This window comes from Phycodurus eques, chromosome 1 (genome assembly GCF_024500275.1).
Source record: "Phycodurus eques isolate BA_2022a chromosome 1, UOR_Pequ_1.1, whole genome shotgun sequence".
Taxonomy (NCBI): Eukaryota; Metazoa; Chordata; class Actinopteri; order Syngnathiformes; family Syngnathidae; genus Phycodurus; species Phycodurus eques.
The window spans coordinates 5,896,441-5,916,391 of NC_084525.1; the positions used below are offsets into that span (position 1 = coordinate 5,896,441).

At 45.9% G+C, this 19,951-nt stretch overlaps 1 protein-coding gene across 2 annotated transcripts; it reads left to right on the plus strand.

Moving 5' to 3' along the window:
• Positions 1 to 461: 461 nt before the first annotated feature.
• si:dkey-70p6.1 (uncharacterized protein LOC570575 homolog) lies at positions 462 to 17,432 on the plus strand. Of its 2 annotated transcripts, none has more exons than XM_061674144.1 (7): positions 462 to 895; positions 5,378 to 5,615; positions 6,949 to 7,006; positions 7,745 to 7,823; positions 9,920 to 10,383; positions 12,484 to 12,621; positions 14,138 to 17,432. In XM_061674144.1, the coding sequence occupies exons 2-7, from the start codon at positions 5,482 to 5,484 to the stop codon at positions 14,669 to 14,671; spliced, it is 1,407 nt and encodes a 468-aa protein (XP_061530128.1). In that variant the 5' UTR covers positions 462 to 895; positions 5,378 to 5,481; the 3' UTR covers positions 14,672 to 17,432. The 2 variants fall into 2 exon arrangements, with proteins under 2 accessions (XP_061530128.1, XP_061530137.1); XM_061674153.1 differs by having other exon boundaries at positions 10,037 to 10,383.
• Positions 17,433 to 19,951: the final 2,519 nt, after the last annotated feature.

The window sequence follows — 19,951 nt, forward strand, 5'->3', positions numbered from 1 at the left end:
TATATATATATATATATATATATATATATTCCTTGTAATTGACGACTTTTATCGAATATATAATTTTACTTTTGTAACCTCATGACTTTAATCTCGAAAATATATGACTTTTTTTTACACATCACAAATATGTTAATTCTTTATTATACTATTATTTGTCATACATTCATTGTTTTAACAATATATTAAGAATTGTATGTAAAATATACAATTTACCTATAAATACACCATTTTTAATCTTGAAAATATATACTGATATAATCTCAAAAACTCATGTGTCTTATTTTTATATTAGTATGATTTATCTAAAAAAAATTCAATCAGCAGGTTTGCCACGAGTGGATGGGAGCGTTGGCAACAGGAGAGGATCCGTCAGAGGTGCACTTCCCCGCTCCGTCGTTAGATGGCGGCAGAACGGTAAAGCCCACCGAATTGGGGAGTCTCCTCCAAGCTGTGCCTGTGTCACATGGAAGCTCAGTAGCGGAGAGGACGGCATGCGAGTGGAGATGATGGAGGGGGCTTGAGGGACGGAGGAGGAGGAGAACGTGGACATCCTGGTGCATCGGGACGGGCAGCTCTTCCCAGGGAACCCCCGACCCAACCCCTCCAACCCCAAAACCCCTTACCTAACCCAGCACGACGACCTGGCCGGGAAGCAAGAGGCGCGCGGTTACTGGGGGTCAGCGGGCAGCACCATAATAATAATAATAATAATAATAATAATAATAAAGAGAACTAAGGGACGCCAAATGTAACGAGCTGCATCCACGGAGGGATGCGCGGCGCGCCGTCGCACGTTGATTGATTATGCTCGCTGGGTGGCGGTTGCTGGTCCGAGAAGCTGAACCCAAAGGACGGCGGGCACATGGTGCGCCTCTCCGAACCTCTGAGCTGAGTGAGTAGACGCGATGCTTTAGCGCAGTGCTCCGTGCTTGGAGGGTTGAGGGTGGTGGGTGGTGGGGACGAGGGGGGGGGGGGGGGGAGGGGGGGTCGTGTGTGTGCTTATAGATTGAATGCATCCTACTACATCAAGGATGTATTATTCATGCAGACGCGTTGTTCCACGTTGCGTGTTTTCTTTGTGCTCGTGCCTCCCCACGCTGGTCACGCGTTTAAGGCGCGGACACGTGTGCAGCCTCCCACCTCCCCCACCCTCCCTGCCACACGCCCCCCCACCCCCCCACACCCCCTGCTCCCCTTCCTCCCCCGTGCTGCATTGGCCCAAAAAATGCTCCCCAAAAAGAGGAATAACGTTACCTCCGATGTGACATTTCCATGCGTAATAATCCCCCCCAAAGCAGTCAAGCGTGAAGCAAAAAGATCATTAAGATTTCTATGGACCTTTGCAAGCCCATCCATCCTCGGTGGAGTTGGTGGTTGTGGTGCTTTTGAGTTCTCCTGCTGACCTCAGGGAGATTCTTTCCCATGCACACTTTGATGTGAGCGTAAAGCCGCGGCGTGGGGACCTGCGTCGTTCCGTCGCCATTCCCCTTTTCCCGGCGGTATCCTTGCTACTTTTCTAACCTGTTGTCGCCCCGCTTCTTCCTGTGCACTCGGAGCCAAGCGGCAGCCAACGACGAATGCCCGGCGTCGGTGCTATCACAAAGCACATCTACGGTATAGCCGAGTGCGCACAAAATGGATGGAGAGGAACGGAAGAAGGAGATACTTCCCGTTTAACCTCCAGCGTAATCAACAGTCAACAGTCAGGGCCCGGCGTTTGACAGAGCTGCAATAACATCCAAATAATGATCATCATAATAAATCATATATAATGGGAGATGACTGTTACGCGAGGCGGTGTAGCACATATAGGAAAGGGAAGAGCCTCTTCCACTTCAGGCTTCTTCCTCACGGGGCGCACGGTTAATCGTTGTTGCAAGCCGACATTTGACCTAATTCACATTCTCACACAATAGCATCCCCCAACACACGCGCGCACACGCACACATTTTATTTGTGTCACACAGACGGTGAGTTTTTTTTTTTTTTTACTTTTTTTTACTTTTTTTTGCTCCGCCATATGAACTCCCAGGTGGTTTATCCAAACCTGAGCAGATTGGTAGAGCGGCCGCTGGCTGGCTGGCAGATCTCGTGTTATTAATAATGCACACGCATATAAATGCAGGACATGTTCCTAGAAAAATAAAACCCCTCCGGTATTGAATGTGGGAGCTAAATGCTCGCCCCACCCCATTGTATTTTGTAAGGGTTAGGCTACACCCGAATTCCCTGTTGACTTTATGGCCCTTGTCAGGTGCTTGCGAGCAGAAAACATGTCGACTTTACAGCGTGAAATGAAATCGGGCCAAATGGCATGCGGCATGCGTTCCCTTTTAAAGGCATTTCCTTAATGAGATTAAATCCAAGTCAACAGGTGATTTGCACCTGAACGCATCGGACTCCCTGGTGGGATGTATCAAGGGGGTTGGATGCACCTGATGTGGCACAATTCGCTGGCGCCGGGCAGAAACCTCGTATCTCCAAAAACCATCACTTGTCAGGAACGACCCCCCCCCCCCCCCCCCCCCCCCCCAAAAAAAAACCAGCACGTTTGTTGAGCGATTAACATCATCATCGTCATTGTCATCGTCAAAGAGAGCAAAGGTCAATAATTAGGGGGGGAAAAAAAACATGGGGACTGACTAATATGGTCGATTTGTGTAAAAATATGAAATTGGCCAAATTTGGACATAGGCGGTTTCGGCCCTACGCCAACCAATGAATGACGCTCTGGTCTCCAGGAGGTGGCCGTTGTTTCGTCTCCTCGCTCTTGAGCGCCACGTCCGATTGGTTGGCTCCCGGGCCAGAGATTACACTGCGTCACTCTGGCTCAACACCGCAGGCGGATCCAGAGGGTGGGGAGAAGAAGGGGGGCAAGGATGGCTGGGGAGCAGTGTACGTGGCGAGGGAGACGGAAGGCGACGTGCCGGTCCCTCGTCATCGTCTGCGTTTGAGTCTTCAAAACACCCGACGACTCCCACGCTGGCCCTCCTCGCGGCGGCTCTCCTTTCTTTGCGTCCCCGCCACCACCTACACCTTCCCCTTTCTTCTTGTTCCCTCGACTCCGCCGGGCTCTCTTGTCACTTCACAATAGATATAATTACAGCCGGGCTGCTACAACCGTTCATTAAGTGACTAGCGCCTGCGTATGTTGCTACTTTACGGCCGGCGCATTTGTTTCGTTGCATTTCCACCACTGGAAATGTTACTAATATTGTGAATTTGAGACATGTCGTTGTCCAACAATTGAAAAATACAATTTGATTATTTGAAAACTAGCTATAGCCTCCTGGTTAAGTCTTGGTCGCAGTTTTTTGGGGGGTCGGAGATTTTGTCACAACACCAGAAAGAGAGGGCGCAGATGCAACCGCTTCTCCCTCCATAAAAATCTGTGTCCAAAAACTTTTTTTTTTTTAGTTTAAAATGGCTTACTTTAACCAGGATCCCACACCACATCACGGCCATGGTCTACTTTCCGCCGTCTCGGTGAAGTCAAATGTGTACATTCACGCTGACTGGCAACATCTGATTCTACTAAGCCAGCTAGTTAGTCTCGCTGCTAGTTAGTGGAAGCTAAATATAATCTGCCACGATGTGTTGAATGAACTTTGCATGACTTTATCCAATTCATCTGCAGCGGTCGCAGTCTGCCATGAACATCCGTGCAGCTCGGACGGTTCGGTGGAAATGATCGTCTCGGGGGAAAGTACTGGGCGGCACGGTGGCCGACTGGTTAGAGCGTCATCCTCACGGTTCTGAGGACCCGGGTTCAATCCCCGGCCCCGCCTGTGTGGAGTTTGCATGTTCTCCCCGTGCCTTCGTGCGTTTTCTCCGGGCACTCCGGTTTCCTCCCACATCCCAAAAACATGCATTCATTGGAGACTCTAAATTGCCCGTAGGCGTGACTGTGAGTGCGAATGGTTGTTTGTTCCTATGTGCCCTGCGATTGGCTGGGAACCAGTTCAGGGCGTACCCCGCCTCCTGCCCGATGACAGCTGGAATAGGCTCCAGCACGCCCGCGACCCTAGTGAGGAGAAGCGGCTCAGAAAATGGACTGATGGATGCGAAAGTACTGCTCTACGTGACCCTACTGATCTCCATGAAACATAACTACAACTGAATCTGAATTGATACTCATTGGTTCGTAGCGCGACTGTGACTCCATCTATTTTCTATAGCGCTTGTCCTCGTTAGGGTCGGGGTGAACAGGGGCCTGTCCCCGATGAATTTGGGCGACAGGCGAGCTACACCCTGGACTGGTCGCCGGACAATCCCAGGGCACTGATAGACAAACAAACATTCACACTCACTGTGTAAAACTGGGTTTCACACTGCATGTTTGGGTGCATGGTGACAGCTAATTATAGAAATGCAAATTACCGCAACATCTGCTAAGGTTGCACATTCACGAGCCTGACTAACCTCTTCATGCCTTCTGTTGTGCTACAACATTTGAACGCTGGAAACATTTTGCGCCGAAGGAGGATGAATCATGAAATTTCATGTTCGGCGTTTAATAACAGAGGCTTTTATCGTGACACAGCTTCGGCTTCAAGCTCAACGGCAGTGCTTCACAACCATTATCCAGTCAAGGCACATACGTGACGTCAGAACAATCTCTTGGCGCACCAGCAAACAAAAATACAGATGCGGAGAGACTGGAAGTGTCACAGAAAGGCATAGAAGTGGATGTCCTCCAAAATCGCTCAAAAGCCGAATATCCCGTAGTTTTTGTGAAAAGTCGATACTGAAATAATCCCCATCTCATCTAGGGGTGCGCGGTATATGCGGTAGTATAAATCGTCCGATATAGCCGCACTCACTAGCCGACGTGGCGCCCCACCTCACCGAGCCCCGCCTCTTAAAGGCACAATTATAACACAGAGACATTACAATACAGTAGAGAATTGTCTATATACAGTGGGGCACTGAGATAGGAATTTAATTCGTGCCATGACCATACTCGTATCTCAAATCAGCTTTCCCCATTGAAATGAATTGTAATGCAATGAATCTGTTCCAGCCACAAAAAAAAAAAAAAAAAAAAAAAAATGTTTAAACATTTCTTTCATAAGAAAACGACCGTACCTAATGTATTGTCCTTCCTTGTTCATGTGTGGGGTCAATGAAGCGTTGGCACACCAGCTTAATGGTGCATTACTGCCAGCAACTGACATTCTCCTGCAACTGCAGGGAAAACCAATGAGAATTGGTTTAAATGTTTAAAGAATGTTTAAAGTGTGCGAGAGGGGGGAAAAAAAAAGAAAAAAAGTTGATTATTTGGTAGGTGAGACGACTGACCTGCGATTCACTGTACTGGTAGCGTTCCAACTAGGTGTGTTGTTAAACAGCGCACTGTGCCTTGTGACCGCAGATCCCCGAGAGAGTGTGGCCCTTGCCTGCGTGCATGAGCGTGAGGGCGAGAGTGTGAGGTGAGTGTGAGCGTGCGTGAGAGCAAGTGAGCGCCAGCGCTCCCACATGGCCTCCATGCAGGACGGGCTGAACTTCACGGCTCCTCCCTACGGCAAGGTCCTGCTGCTGGGCGCTATCGCTGCTGCCTCAGCCTTCGTCGTCACTATCCTCATTGTGGTGCTCTGCGTGGGCTGCCAGAGGTAAGATTACACGTGACGCTACATGTGAATCGCCAGAGGTGGGGGACTGTCACACTTCAGTCGTCAATTTTAGGGCAAAAGGGGAAGTTTGCAGTCAGTGGCGGCTAGGCAATAGAGGGCTCTATGGCGCTGCCCCACCACACGTCGATCACCGTATTATTTCCTTGAAGACAAAAAAAAAACAACAAATACAAATATTGTAGCAGGATAAATAGAATATAGGTAATGATGAGTAGAGTTCTTTTTGTTTTACCGCGCAACATCTACTGCAGGGCGTAGGAATCGAGTGGCTCCTTTTCAATGCATTAGATCGGGCCAAGATGGGGCATTACATTCCTGAAGTCACGCACATGAATAATCCAAATGCCGGCCCCCGAGAAGCAAAAAGAAACAGCTCCTGTGTTTCTTGTAATGCGTATGATTTAATTGCGTAACGTTCCAGCCAACCCCGGCAGTAAATGAAATCCGCAAAGTAGTGGCCAGTTAGTTGTAATATTACTATATACATTCATAAGTTTCATATATCCATTTTAGAGTCAAATTTGTGAAACTGCGCTCCAGAGCGAGGCCACTTGAGGTCGTTTAGTCGTCCACTTGAGGTCGCCATCCATATACAACACAAACAACAAACACATATGTTTCTTGCGCATGCCCTGCTTGAATGACACGAACAACAGCCAACGAGGACATGGTGTGACAGGCGAGTTCCTGGGTTAACCACTCGCACTATTCCTCACACTCGCAGTCCTGCCAACGGAGACAGCAAAAAAGACGTACGGGTACCCAGAATTCATTGCAGTGACGAATACAGTATCGCAGTTGTAGAAAATCAAGACAAACGTTGCTCTTTACTTGCATTTGCTCCTTTCGATATGGTTTTGTGTGTGCATTAGCTATTGAAAGTGTTGCTGAATATTCTCCGGTGTTTTGTTATAGCAAATTTTATGAATTGAAAGCGACGTTTTCATTCCAACAATATGCAGACAGTTTAAAAGTCTTAAGTTATGATGATTTAATTTGTATAGATCATTTCACTCATATGCTATTGTCATTTTTTGAAATTGCTACGTTCACTTTAAGTCTGTCTCAAGTCACAGTAAGTCATGTGGCACAATTCCCCCACCTCTACTGGTATTTTGGGCTATTGTGTATACACATGCCATCCAATTACCGTTATTCGATCGTTCTTTGCTTTTCAATGCTTACCGCCACCACGCACAATAGAAATACGTACACGGAAAAACTACTCGGCAAAAGAGTCCACCGCTCGCACGGATTGTGACTCACGTGTTACATGTTACAGTGTGTGACATAACACTTGTGTTTACCACAGGAAGGGAAAGACGCACAATGTCCCCAGTGAGAGTGGGAAACACCGTCTCATGGACATGGTAGGCAACTCTAGAGACCTTTTCAAGCTTTTCCAAAGTCGTTGGTTTGGTAGAATAGACTTGCTCCTTTCATCATGGAACATACACACCAAAAAAAAAAAAAAAAACATATGAATAAATGATAAGTATTTTCAAATAGGGAGTTACTTTTCAATCACCCTGGAGATACCTAACAACGTTGTTTTGCGTATGTAGTTGAAAAGAAAAGGGACACGCCGCTGTTATGGCAAACCCCATGCACGTGGCAAAGGTGATGTCGATTGTCCGAGGCGAAACGACATTGCATATCTGTAATGTCATGACAATTGCGGATAAGGCGAATGTAATTCGTTCGTTTTGACGAGTCATAACTGAATTACAGACAGCTGTGACACTCTTAGGCAGTCTTGCTATCCTCTCCGGATTTAAGACATCCACTACATTTATCCTCCTCACCCTGCTGGATGAATACATTTTTTTGGGGGGGGGGGAGGAAATGAAATAAATAAATAAACATTTTGGGGCCACAACCCTAAAAACAACACGTTTTTGTCATTGTTTCGCATTCAAGTCAGCCATAGCCAATCACTTTCTGCCACCTGCAAGTATCCCGGCGCCTATTATTTACAAACATTATAAAAAGATCTGTTCCCTAGAGTAACATCACAGTCACGTCTTTCATCTTAATTAGTCTTTAAGAGGCCCTTGTGTGTGTTTGCGCGTGTGTGTATATTTGTGTGTGTATGCGTGTGTCATCAGGGTATACTCAGGCAGTCGAAGCTGCGGTCCATCAGTAAATCAGACACCGAGATGAACAAGATGAACTGCAACGGCAAAAGTAAGTACATCTTTCACACGCTGACCTTTTTCTCGCCTCCGAGCCGTGCGGTCGTCACAAGTGACGCAATTCTGATGGCCTCCAAAGGGAATTTGGGGTCGCGTCGTTCAACGGAGGGAACAAATGGTCAAGGTTTCCCAGGATAAATTCAGTGAAAGCGTGCAGCAAACAAATTTGGATAGTGGTCATTTTTAGTGAGAATCGGAATTTGTGGCGCTCTGATAGTGGTGCACAACATTTTACTACTTGCACAGTATAATGAGATCTGATACAAGACCTCGATTAAATATATCAAATATATAAAGATAACGTCCAGAGAGCTGTTCCAAATATTTTAGATAACACTGATAATTATATAAATATAATATATAATGTTATCTAATATATAAATATATTAGATCACATTAATAACTCCCACAGTGGGGGAACTTTGCATTGTTTCAGCAGCAATTAATTAAGTAATTAATTAAAAAAAAAAAAAAAAAAACTAAAAAAACAACAGCATGTGACTTTATATGTACAGTATTTAACTCCAGGTGTTTGTATTACATATATAATAACGTCTTATTGTTGCTACAATTTAATGACTACTAATGTTCACCTTCCAAAAATGGCTGAAATTGTAATGGCACATAATGTGTAAATGACAAAATAAGCTAACAGGCCTGCACCAAACCTAGTCAAGTTTATTTATATAGCCCTTAATCACAAAAGAGTCTCACTTCTCCGAGCAGGAGAGGAGGAGGGTCGCAGGAGAAGCAGCAGTAAAACAGGCCAAAATCCAGATCTCAGGGAGGTGAGGCACGCCAAGAGACTAATTGCATACTAGGTGAGAAAATAAGTCTTCAGTCGAGAGTTAAACGTTTTACAGAGGTAGAAGCACTCATTTCTGAGATTGATTTTCTTTCTTTTGGAAGCTTAACGCGTAAAATTAAGAGTCAAACCTCGCTAAGGAATTTGAACAAAACACGAGAAGCGTGATTGTGGTCGATTTACTAAGTTCAGTGCGACTTTAACATAGCGAGTGCTATGGTATATGTCCTTAAATAGGGCTCATATTTTGTTATTGTGTCTACTAGAGGTGGAACAATTCATCGATTAATCGACAACTAATAGATTATCAAATTAATTGACTATTATAATAATGTATTCATCGTATTTCACTTAAAACAAACTTAGAAATCCTCGGAATTTCAGCCTCTCAACAGTAAATATTATCTGATTTGACTAGTCCTCCGTTGAAGCAGACTGATTAAATTTGTGTTTTATCAAAATAAGACATTTGCAAAAATCTGCTTTCACTTTGGAAAACAATGATCAACAATTTTTCCGATTTTCTGAACCGTTACGGACGGACCGAACCAGTAACGGAATTATAATCAATTCATGTTTTGTGTATTTTCTTGCACTGGAAATGATGTAGGTTGATTGAAGTCTCTAAATTGCCCTTAGGTGTGAATGCGCGCGCGAATGGTTGTTTGTTTCGATGCGCCCTGCGATTGGCCGGCGACCAGTTCAGGGTGTGCCCCGCCTCTCGCCCGAAGATAGCTGGGATAGGCTCCAGCTCGCCCGCCACCCTTGTGAGGATAAAGCGGTGAAGAAAATGGAGGGATGGATGAAAACGTCCACTGTTGTGTCTGATAACATGTATGTATCCTGGTTAACATGCAAATGTATTGTAACTAACAAAGTCACCTCGAATCTAAAAAAGTTCTTTTTAAAATCAAGTACTCAGTCGAGTAACTAAGCTACTTTGAAAAACTGTCAGTCGTCAGATTACATTTTCAAGTAAGGGCAGCAATTTCCATCTCGTCTTCACATTGAGAGCCAAAGCAAGAGCGATCTGCACTAAGACGACCTTGAAAGAGAGCAGAAAGTTCAGCAAACAACGAAGATTTACACCACGGTTAGTTTCAGCGCATGCCGCAGGTCGCTAAAAAAAACCATACAGCGGGCTGCAAATGGTCCTGGGGCCCTAGTTTGGACACCCCTGCTTGATGGTGACTGGTGACTAGTACTAGCGTGACCCTGGCGGAGGCGTCCAAAAACCAGCAGGGACCTTTCTGCCGGTCTAACTGTGATCCTTCGCTCTCAAGGCAGGCTGCTTCCCCAGATTCCCTCTGGGACTGGAGAGGACGGAGAGCACACTTACTCTGAAGTGGGCCGAAGCTCCTCCGCCACGCGAACTGACGACGCGCTCTATGCCATGGTAGGCAGGGCCGGGCAGACGGACACTCCGGCCCCTCCGGCCGTCCCCGCCAACACCCCGGCGCCGCCCGACCCTGACGGGGACGTGGAAGGGGGGCTGCCCGAAGCCGACGCCCAGGTTATGTCCGCGCCTCACCCCCCGGAGACGGCGGAGTACGCCTGCGTCAGGAAGCTGAGGAAGGCGGACAAGGCGCCCCAGAAGAGGGACAGTGGGACGGACACGGGGGACCCACCGGTGCCGCCGCCAAGACATCCCCCGCCTTCTCACCCTGCCCCTCCGCCGCCACATCCTCACAGCACAAAGCTGCCCCGCAGAAACGTGGACGCCTTTAACGTACCCTCATTCCCTAAGGTTGGTGCATTGTGTTCACGGAGCAGCGCGTTTGTGCCATTGTGTTGGAGAAAATCGAATTATTGGGTCAACGCGCCGTGGTTGCGAGGGGGCAGGGGACGGTGCGGGGGAAGACGAAAGAAGTACAACGTGCCCGCAAAATATTCATTTGTGGCCACCAAATTGGTATAATATGTATGAAATGCTCATTTGTGGGATAACATGCACGGGAAATGCTCAATGGTGGCCACAAAACAGATATGATGTGTGCATGAAATACTTATTGGTGGTCACAGCAAAATGCTAAAATGTTTGCGGCCACGAAATATATGAAAATAATAATTTGTGACCACAAATTAGGTGAAACGTGTGTTCCAAATACTAATTTGTGGCCACTGTGTGCACGGAATTCTATGTTGTGGCCAAGAAGTAGCTGTGGTGTTATCTGGAATCCCACTGGTGTTCTAGGCACATGCTGCAATATGATTGGCTGCGGTATCCCGGTAGAACACGCCCTACTGCTTTCAGACGGGAATTGAAGTATCCAGTGTCATATAAATCCCACTAACCCTAACTCGGGCGTTTGGATGACGACCGTTACGTTGTGGAACCTTTGCATCCCGGTAAAAAGAACCGCGGAAAGCCATCAGTAAAGCCCGCCATGAGTGAGATTCATCACGTCCATGATGAGCGTACGTACACTTGCGCCCGCGCGTTTATAGTCGAGTCACGTGCAGTGCAGGAGCGCACGCAGACCGTCTGCTTTGAATCATAATACGACGCCATGTTCTCCCCTCCAAGTCGCACTGGGAGACATTTGCTGCCCGTGCGAGGTCAACGAGTTCACACTGTGTGCCACGACCCCCGGGGTTAGGTTGACACGATTACACGTGTACACCGTCTTCTTGCCCACGATGCAAGACGCTGAAAGCGACTCATCCAGACTCTGAAGCTGAATGAGAGAAAGTCACTGAAAAGCAATTTTCGTGGTCCATTTTGGGTTTGGCCTCACGTATGGAGGCTCTGCCGTGACAAAAAATGGAATTGTGGCCACAAAATAGATATGATGCGCACACAAAATGCTGATTTGGGGTTTGTCATTTGTAGATATCTGCGACAGAATTGCAGATATCTGTAACTCCACCGAGAGAGATCTACAATTTGATTCTGAACAGTCCTTACTTCTAGTTCAACAAATCTTGAATTCATCCCAATTCAAGATCTCTACAGATCCCTTTTCAGATCCCTTAAATCAAGTCTTAACTCGGCAAAATTCGGTTGCAGATATCTTTATTTGCATTTTTGGAAGTCCAATCTTTTTCTTTTCTTTTCATCGAAAATATCGTCCACAGTGTGATTGGAAGCTTCAGAAATGCTTTGAGCCTCTTCCCAATTGATTTGGCATCGTAGCTTGTGGCATATTTATCTTTTGAATTATGAATATGAGCAGAGGCGGCAGAACAACTTGTGGAGTGGGGGTTGGGGCGAGGGAGGGGCGCAGTCCTCAGGGGGCATTTCTTAACAAAGAGGGCAACCATGCTGAAAAATGAAATACACATCATTTTGACGGGTTGCTACATGTAATTATGCTACTGATTAGCAGCATATGCTCAGGTAGGCGCCACCCAGCGCACTGAGCGGCGTGAAAACAAAAGGGAGAAAAGGAGAAAAGGGGCACGCCGAAGACAGGCCAAAAAAGTGTGCGTGTGCGTGTGCGTGTGTGTGTGTGTGTGTGTGTGGTGATTATAATCACTTTTTGCGCTTCAAGGATTTTCGCTATTTGCGGTTCGCTCGGTCCGTAATCTCGCAAGTAGCCAATAGTAGGGGGAGCACTGTTGAGTGCGGGTACTTTTGTCACCTCTGGGCCATAGATTATCTGTTTTTTCGGTTGCTGTTTTTGTTGTTACCTCATGCAGCCACAATTGCAAACATTTTTTTCCCCCTTATGTCATATATGGGGCTCCGCACTTATGAGCCCTTCAGGTGCGAAATACAGTCTGTATTGGTCCAGTGCTGAAGTGCATATACATGTGTACTGTGAATTCTAAATCACTAACCATCATGTGCGATCATGTGAGCCCCCGGCTCTAGCCCGCATGTAATAGGTTGCTCTGCCGACAGGAAGTGATGTTTATGGGCAACGGAGAGCAGTACATCTGGAAGCCTCCGGAGGATGTAGATGTCCTCATGCTCCACAATAAGACCCTGGGCCCAGTGGGGGCGCACACCATGGAGAACATCCAACCTTCTGCTGCAGTGGTGAGTGAGGACACGATGTCAGGTTCATAGTACTATTTACAGGCTGCATACAGAAAAATGGAAGGACGCAAGGTCCGCTTTGACACCGTAATGTATTAAATATGCTCAAAGCAATCCATCAAGCAATTATATAGTGAGCGAGCAGGAGTCAAAATCCACTCCCGTGTCAGCAACTACTTTGAATGTTTTCAGGGTTGGGGCATTGCGGATATCCGGAGGGAGAGAGTTCCAGAGGTTGGGGGCTGCTCCATCAAAGGCTCTGTGCCCAAACATTTGCAGCCCAATGTGGGGGACAGAGAGGAGACCGAAGTTAGTAGACCGCAGGTTCCTGGATGGAGTGCCCAACTGAAAGAGGTTGTGGGCGAGAGCATGGAGGGATTTGTAGTTGAGGAGGAGGAGTTTGTATGAAATGCAGAGCTTGACTGGGAGCCAGTGGAGATGGAAGAGGGTTGGGGGAGATGTGCTGCCAGGGTTTAGTGTGGGCCGCTGAGTTCCGCTTATACTGGAGCCCATCCAGGGCCTTACTACGCACCTGCTACGGGATTCCATTGCAGTAGTTCAACCAGGAGGTGAAAAGTGCACGGGTGAGGGTCTCAGCAACCGCGTCAGAGAGTGATGGTTGGAGTCAGGGGATGATTCTGAGGTGAAAGAAGGCAGACTTGGTGACGTTTCTGGTGCGACACTTGAATGAGCGAGAGTCAAGGATGACATCCAGATTGTGGACTTCAGGAGACGGCCATCCAGATAGAGGAGGAGATCTGCAACCATCCATAGCAGACCTTTTGGGGCCTCAGTTTTATTGCTGTTGATTTTGAGGAGTTTAGCTGTCATCCAGGATTTTATGGCATGGAGGCAGTCGACTAGAGACTGTGGGGGGAGCTGGGTGTATGGTGTGGTGCTCAGATACCGTAGTGTCGAATGATCCGACCGAGGGGGAGCATGTGGATAGTGAAGCATAGTGGACCGAGCACAGAGCTTTGCGGGACACCCTGGTTGACGTTGTCTCCGCACTGTGATGTGCTCTGTAGGCTGACTGTAGGGGTTCATAGAGTTAATGGGTGGACAGAAAGGCAAGTTTATTTGTATGGGACCACTCATACACAAGGCAAAGATATTATGATTAAAAACAAGATTACATTAAAAGATGAAGCTAATTCAAGGAGAAACACTCAAATGACTTCACACATTTATACAATCACAAAATAAAAGCAAGATGGTGAACTAATATATTCAAATCATGGAGAAGCAGCAGTGAACGGTTTTCTGGCCAGATTTAAACGTAGCGAAAGTTTGAGCAGATTTCAAGTGGTCAGGAAGTTTGTTCCACAGTTGAGGAGAATATAGAAACACAATGCTGCTTCACTGTGTTCAGTTCTCGTTAATTATGCATCAACGCTGACCTTATTTCGGATTGTAATTGGAGTCGGATGATGTTGAAACATTTACTTGAGAGGAGCAGAGGTGTGATTGTCTTGATCAAAAATCTAAATTCCTGTGTATCATCTTCAAATTTCAGGTGGCCGAGATGTATTCCAAGGTGTGTAAGCCTGCCAAGAAGAAAAGAGCCGTTCCTGGATCACCCCCGTCCAATCCCGGCTTCAGGACCTTGGGTCGTGCCGACCGAGACCGTGACGGGGGCTTTAGCGTCGTGGTCAAACCCCAAACGTGGGCCCCTCAAGAGGGCAAAGCCCCCGCGGGCTCCCTGGACGACCACTGCTACGAGTCCTTTGGGACGGAGGAGTGCGAGCCGGCCTACGAGAACCTGGAAGGCGGAGGCGGCTGGAGACGAGAGCGAGCCCCCAACACGTGCGCCACGTTGCGGCCGAGGAGGAAGAAGGCCCAGCAGCCCTTGCAGCAGCAGCAGCCTCCTCCGCCGCCGCCCACGCAACACAACCCCAAGTTACAGCACCTGCCCGCCAAAGCGCTGCTGCTGCCCGGGGAGAGCCTGTACGAGAGCATCAGCGACCTGAAGCAGGGCTCCACCACCTCGAGCACCACCACCATCTTCACTTTCAACGACGGCATGGAGATGTACGTCACGGGGCTCTGAGGAGGAAGCTGCGGCGGCGGCGGCGGCGGCGGCGGCGGCACCTTTCCAACGAGGGGCGGGCACCGGTCGTTCCCAACCTTTATTAGGCCAAGGCACATATTTGACATTAGAAATATCACACCACCGAACAAAAATGGCACAGAAAGTATATACAGGTACACTATTCACAAAAATATCGGGATACTGTATTCGGCTTACGGGTAAAACTTCAGGATGAAACTAAAATGCATTTATAAGCTCAATCCATCAATTTTCTGTAGCGCTTGTCCTCATTAGTGTTCCGGGTGAACTGGAGCCTATCCCAGCTGACTTTTAAACGAGAGGCGGGGTACACCCTGGACTGGTTACCAGCCAATCGCAAAGGCACATATCGACAAACAACCATTCACACTCACATTCACACCTAAGGCCAATTTAGAGCAGTGGTTCTTAAAGTTTCATACGTGCATTGACCAAAACCTTCGTAATTGGGAAAGTAAAAATGAGATTCATGGCCACATTTTTTTGTCTCCTGGTTTGAGCAGGCTCACAAGTGGTTAGCACATCTGCCTCACAGTTCTGAGGACCGGGGGTTCAAATCCCGGCCCCGCCTGTGTGGAGTTTGCAGGTTCTCCATCATGCTGTTCAGATTTTGACATTATGAGACCAAGGCGACGCCTAACAATTGATTCGGCTTGAAACAGGATGTTTTCGGAGGGAAGTGGCCACTGAGCTTAGAGTGTCATCAGCAAGTTGCAAAAGCGAGAGACTGGAAGAGTCACAGAAAGGCTCAGAAGAGGACATCTTTGGAAATGTTCCCGGATCAAATACCAGTTGAGAATTTTGCAGTTCACCAAGTTGTGTTAAACGTACTGAAACATTCAACAGTTGGACGTGCATTCAAACGTTTATTTTAGGTTCAGCCTGAAGTTTCACCGAATGTCGCTAACATTTTGGGAGTCGTGTGTGTACTGAAATAGTTGTAAACAAAGCCATTATTCTTTTGTTCGAAAGACAACAGGTGGCCACACAAGTCAATGGTACCTTCTGCCATCTAGTGGGCAAACCTTGAATTGTTGTCACTATATGTCGCTGGCATAGATAGATAAACAAAGACACAATATTTTTCGTGAATAAATATCACTTCTCAGAGCGATGAAGCGCAATTGCACACTAATGTGCCGTGGCAAAGAGGTTGGTAATCACTGGCATCCACATGACGCCTGAGCCCCTCTAGTGGCCCCCCCCCCCCCCCCCCCCTCCAACACACACACACATGCTGTTTACATTACGTCATGCCTTTCCTGGGCTCCAGCGGCCTTAAAGTACTAAGGTTTATATGTTACAACAGGGGCTTAGTCCCATCGAGGAAGCTTCGAAGGAATCCAAAGGTTGTGAGCACAAAAACATTGCAGAGCAATCAGTAGGTACCAGTAGCACTAGTTCAACTATAGAAGATGTGTGCAAAGCACAAGAAACTAAGAAACCTAAATTCTTCCTTATTTACTAGCGGGTAATAGTCCTTAATGGGGGGGGGGTGGGGGGGGTGGGGTGGGGGGGGGGGGGTACAGCCTTGAGAACTCTGTGGTAGCACTTTTGAGTGGGCCTTTCCTGAAGTTGGTCATTATGAGATTCAGTACAGGGCTTTAATTATTCAAAAGGAATGAATTAAAAATTCAAAATATCGGAAAGCTCAGGGACCAAGAGAAACAATTATGAGAGTATTCTAACTTAACGGTGAACTCAACCCAAGATGTCGGAGTTTCTTCTTTTATTTATCTTCTTTATCAGCGGCTGTTGACTTCAATCTACGAAGTACTGATTTCAAAATAGATGTTCAACACATCACTGACAGGAGCTCCCAGTTGGAGGTCTTTCACGAGAGTGAGAACTCTTTACCCGAAGAAGTTCTCTGACTAGGCTAACAAACTTCACACCAGGGCGCGGCGACAGCTCCGATATTTGCCATTTTTGGTAGTTCACTGGTTTCTTCTCTCAGCTTGAAACTCAATATTTGTCAGAACATAAGAAATTTAAAGCTTTTACTCTTCGCTACACTTCCTCCGATGACCGCGGCAATGTTTTCCTTCTCAGCCATGGTCTACACAGGATGGAAGGAATAAATCCATCGCTCTCCATCTCCATTTGTGTATTACATTTGCGATTGAATATTATTCCAGGGTAGTGTTGTGCTGATGTTGGTGCGCAACGGTATATGATGGCAATATTCGGTGTGATACCAACTTTAACGATGAGAGAACAGCTAGCGGCCGTTGCGAGCCAGCCGAGATTCTGCCCGATAGCGACTGTGCGTAGCTTGTCGTTGCTGAATATTTACTAACTCTATATTGTTCTCTTAGTGAATAAAGTGTCGAGGCGATTGGTGAACATACGTCACATTCTTGTGAATTCGCACTATGCCGAGAGTGAAAAGACGTTTTTAAACGTATTTAAATACTTTGCAGATTTCAGTAAACAGCAGCTGACAAAGAAGATATGCACATTTAAAAAATATCAAAACGTTTTGACATCTTGGGTTTAGTTCCCTTTGGAAAAAAAAGAATTAATGGCACAAATTGTTTTGCATTAACTCCTTAACACTGGCGGCGAGCACTTTCATCTTCAAAGCGGACCCCACTCTTCTCTCCATGGACTGAACACTGTCTCCACTGCTGTCTGTAAATGAGCTGTTTTACTTTGTTGAGCCTGTCCTGCACTTTGCCTGCTACAAGTTGCATGCTTAAAAAAAAAAAAAAAAAAAAAAAAAGAAGCAGGGTGGGGGGGGGGGGGGGAAAGGAAAAAAATGAAAACACTGTCGAATTGTACCAATATTAATGTTGAGTTTTTTTCCCCTATTGTTGTTGGTTGTTTCTTTTGCCAGTGTGTTGCTTTATTTCTCTGTAGAGCACAAGGCCAGTTTAGTGTGCTTCTTCTGAGCCTACAACACAAAGAGGACTGACTGAAGCGTTCAAGTCTTTCAAGGTGGACACACTGCAGTCGATTCACTCACCTCATCAACATCATCCTGTCCCCGCCTTGTCCTCATATGCGCGTCGGCTTCGGTTTCACCAAAAGCTAAAATAGCGCTGGTGTGTCCGAGTCGTGTCTGAACATTCCTCCATCAAAAAAAAAACACTCGCTCTCCTATGTGTTCAAATGTTGCAGAAGAAGAAATGGGGGGAAGCAAGAGAGCGGCACGCACGAGACGATATCCTGGACAATGATTTCATTTGACCAAATATCCCCAGCAAAGTGTGTGATTATAATGTATGTTGATGCAATGTGTATGTACATTACAAAAGAGAAAGAATAATAAATATATCATCAGTGTCAAGAAATCTATCTTTTTCTATGATGTTTAATGGTGTTATGGATTGACTAATCTTGTGACACAAACAGCTGCAATGTAAAAACAAAAACAAAAAAAAACAAAATTTTTTTCTTTTTCTTTTTGAGGTCGTGAAGCTCCGGCGCTTTCCTGCGTGGACGGCCCGGCCGGCCCACTTCGGTCAGTGTGGCAGGCAGCTCATGTTTTGTGTTTGCTCTTCAGACTACAGGGTCCTGTACTCCAGCAGCGTGTGATTCAAGTGCTAAGTGCAAAAGATTGTCATGTTTTCTATCAAGATTACTATTCATGAATTGTCAGTCAAGTTTATACTTTTGTAATAAAGTGGCACTTTAAAAACAGATGTTTTATCTCATAGTCTCGCTTTTTAAAAAAAAAAAAAAAAAAAAGAGGAAAAAAAAAAAAGAAAAAGGTGGGAGAAATGAGTCAAATTTGAAGTTTGGATGTCAAACTCTACATGTCGACAGTGCTTTCGATTAAAAGTCCACAAGCACGGTGACGCAGCGATTCACAAACCACTTTTGGCACCACTTCAAAAAAAATACTTCGGTCTAATTGTTCATCAAAACGATACAGAGGTTGTATACCGAAAAAGTATTCTTGATATCGTTGTAAGCCATTGTAACATAATACAATACTGGCTTGAACCAAACTTGGGTGGCAAGCAGGGTTGGGCGGAGTAGCCAATTATTTTACTCAAGTAAGAGTACCGTTACTTTGGAATAATATGACTCAAGTAAAACTAAAAAGTAGTCCTCCCAAATATTTACTTGAGTAAGAGTAAGAAAGTAGTCAATGAAAAAAACTACTCAAGTAAAGAATAACTCCAGATTTTATTATTATTTTATTTATTTAAATCAGAGCATGAACATCAAATAAAATAATAATAATAAAAAAAGAATATATGGGAGTCAACACGCACCTGCCACCATTTCAATTTGAAACTGCCCAAAAAAAAAAAAAAAAAAAACAACACATGCATTGGGCCCGACAGAAGCATGAATGGCTTTGTTCGCTTAAATTACTTCATGAAGAAGCTGTTTGCAGAACAGACTTATTGATTGTGTGTACGTGTGCGACAGTGCTAATTTTGCCATATCCACTGCCAAAGCGACAATAGAAAGAATCTGCAACTTACCGCAAGGTGTTTTCTCAAGTTAGAAGTGGGCTGAAATCCTCATGTTTTGGCAGTCACATTTTAAGAGCTCCATGATAAAGCTGTTGTTTTTTGAAGACTGTAAAATAAACACAGTCACGCGGCTGTTCCCCCCCCCCCCCCGCCCTCCCCAAAATGAGTCATTCTGATTGGCTCACGAAGGCTACGTGCACGGTCATGTGACTGCCACGTGTCGTCTGATTGGTGAATTGGAGTCAAATGACAGTGATCCCGTTTGATTGACGTAACGGGCGCCCTATGCGGAAGTCGAAGATGGAGTCTAAAAATAAGACGCGCGCACGCAAGAATGAATAAATAAAAGTAGCGAACGGCATGTCGATCATTGTAACGGAGTCAAACTTTTGATCCTTCTTCAGATAAATACTCAAGTAAAAGTAAAAAAAGTAGGGTACACTTAAAGTACTCTGACAAGTACAGTTTATGGGAAATGAACCACCACTGCATGTGATGTGGTATCAATGGATAGTTGCACAATAACTAACACTAACCCTGTTTTAGGTCCAATAGGAAATCACATTGTTAGATAGTAATGTTTCTATCAAAAACCGATTGCTGTAAAACATCAAATTCCCCTTTTATCTTTTCTGCGAAATATTATTCATCTATTCATTATTAATGCCAGACAGGCTATGAATATGTTGATCTATACTGCATAATTTAATATAAACAAATATGACTATGCTTTTCCTGGCCCACAAACGATGTGTGCATGGAAAATGAGCAGTGTAATATTGAAGAGTCACGCGGAGTGTTTTTCCCCCATGTTGTTGTTGTTGTT

Bases quoted from the DNA above. Each gene is read 5' to 3' on its own strand.
- si:dkey-70p6.1 (XM_061674144.1), top strand. From the start codon at position 5,482: ATGGCCTCCATGCAGGACGGGCTGAACTTCACGGCTCCTCCCTACGGC. The intron at 5,616-6,948 runs GTAAGATTACAC...TGTTTACCACAG, and splicing joins CTCTGCGTGGGCTGCCAGAG to GAAGGGAAAGACGCACAATG. The intron at 7,824-9,919 runs GTAAGTACATCT...TTCGCTCTCAAG, and splicing joins GATGAACTGCAACGGCAAAA to GCAGGCTGCTTCCCCAGATT.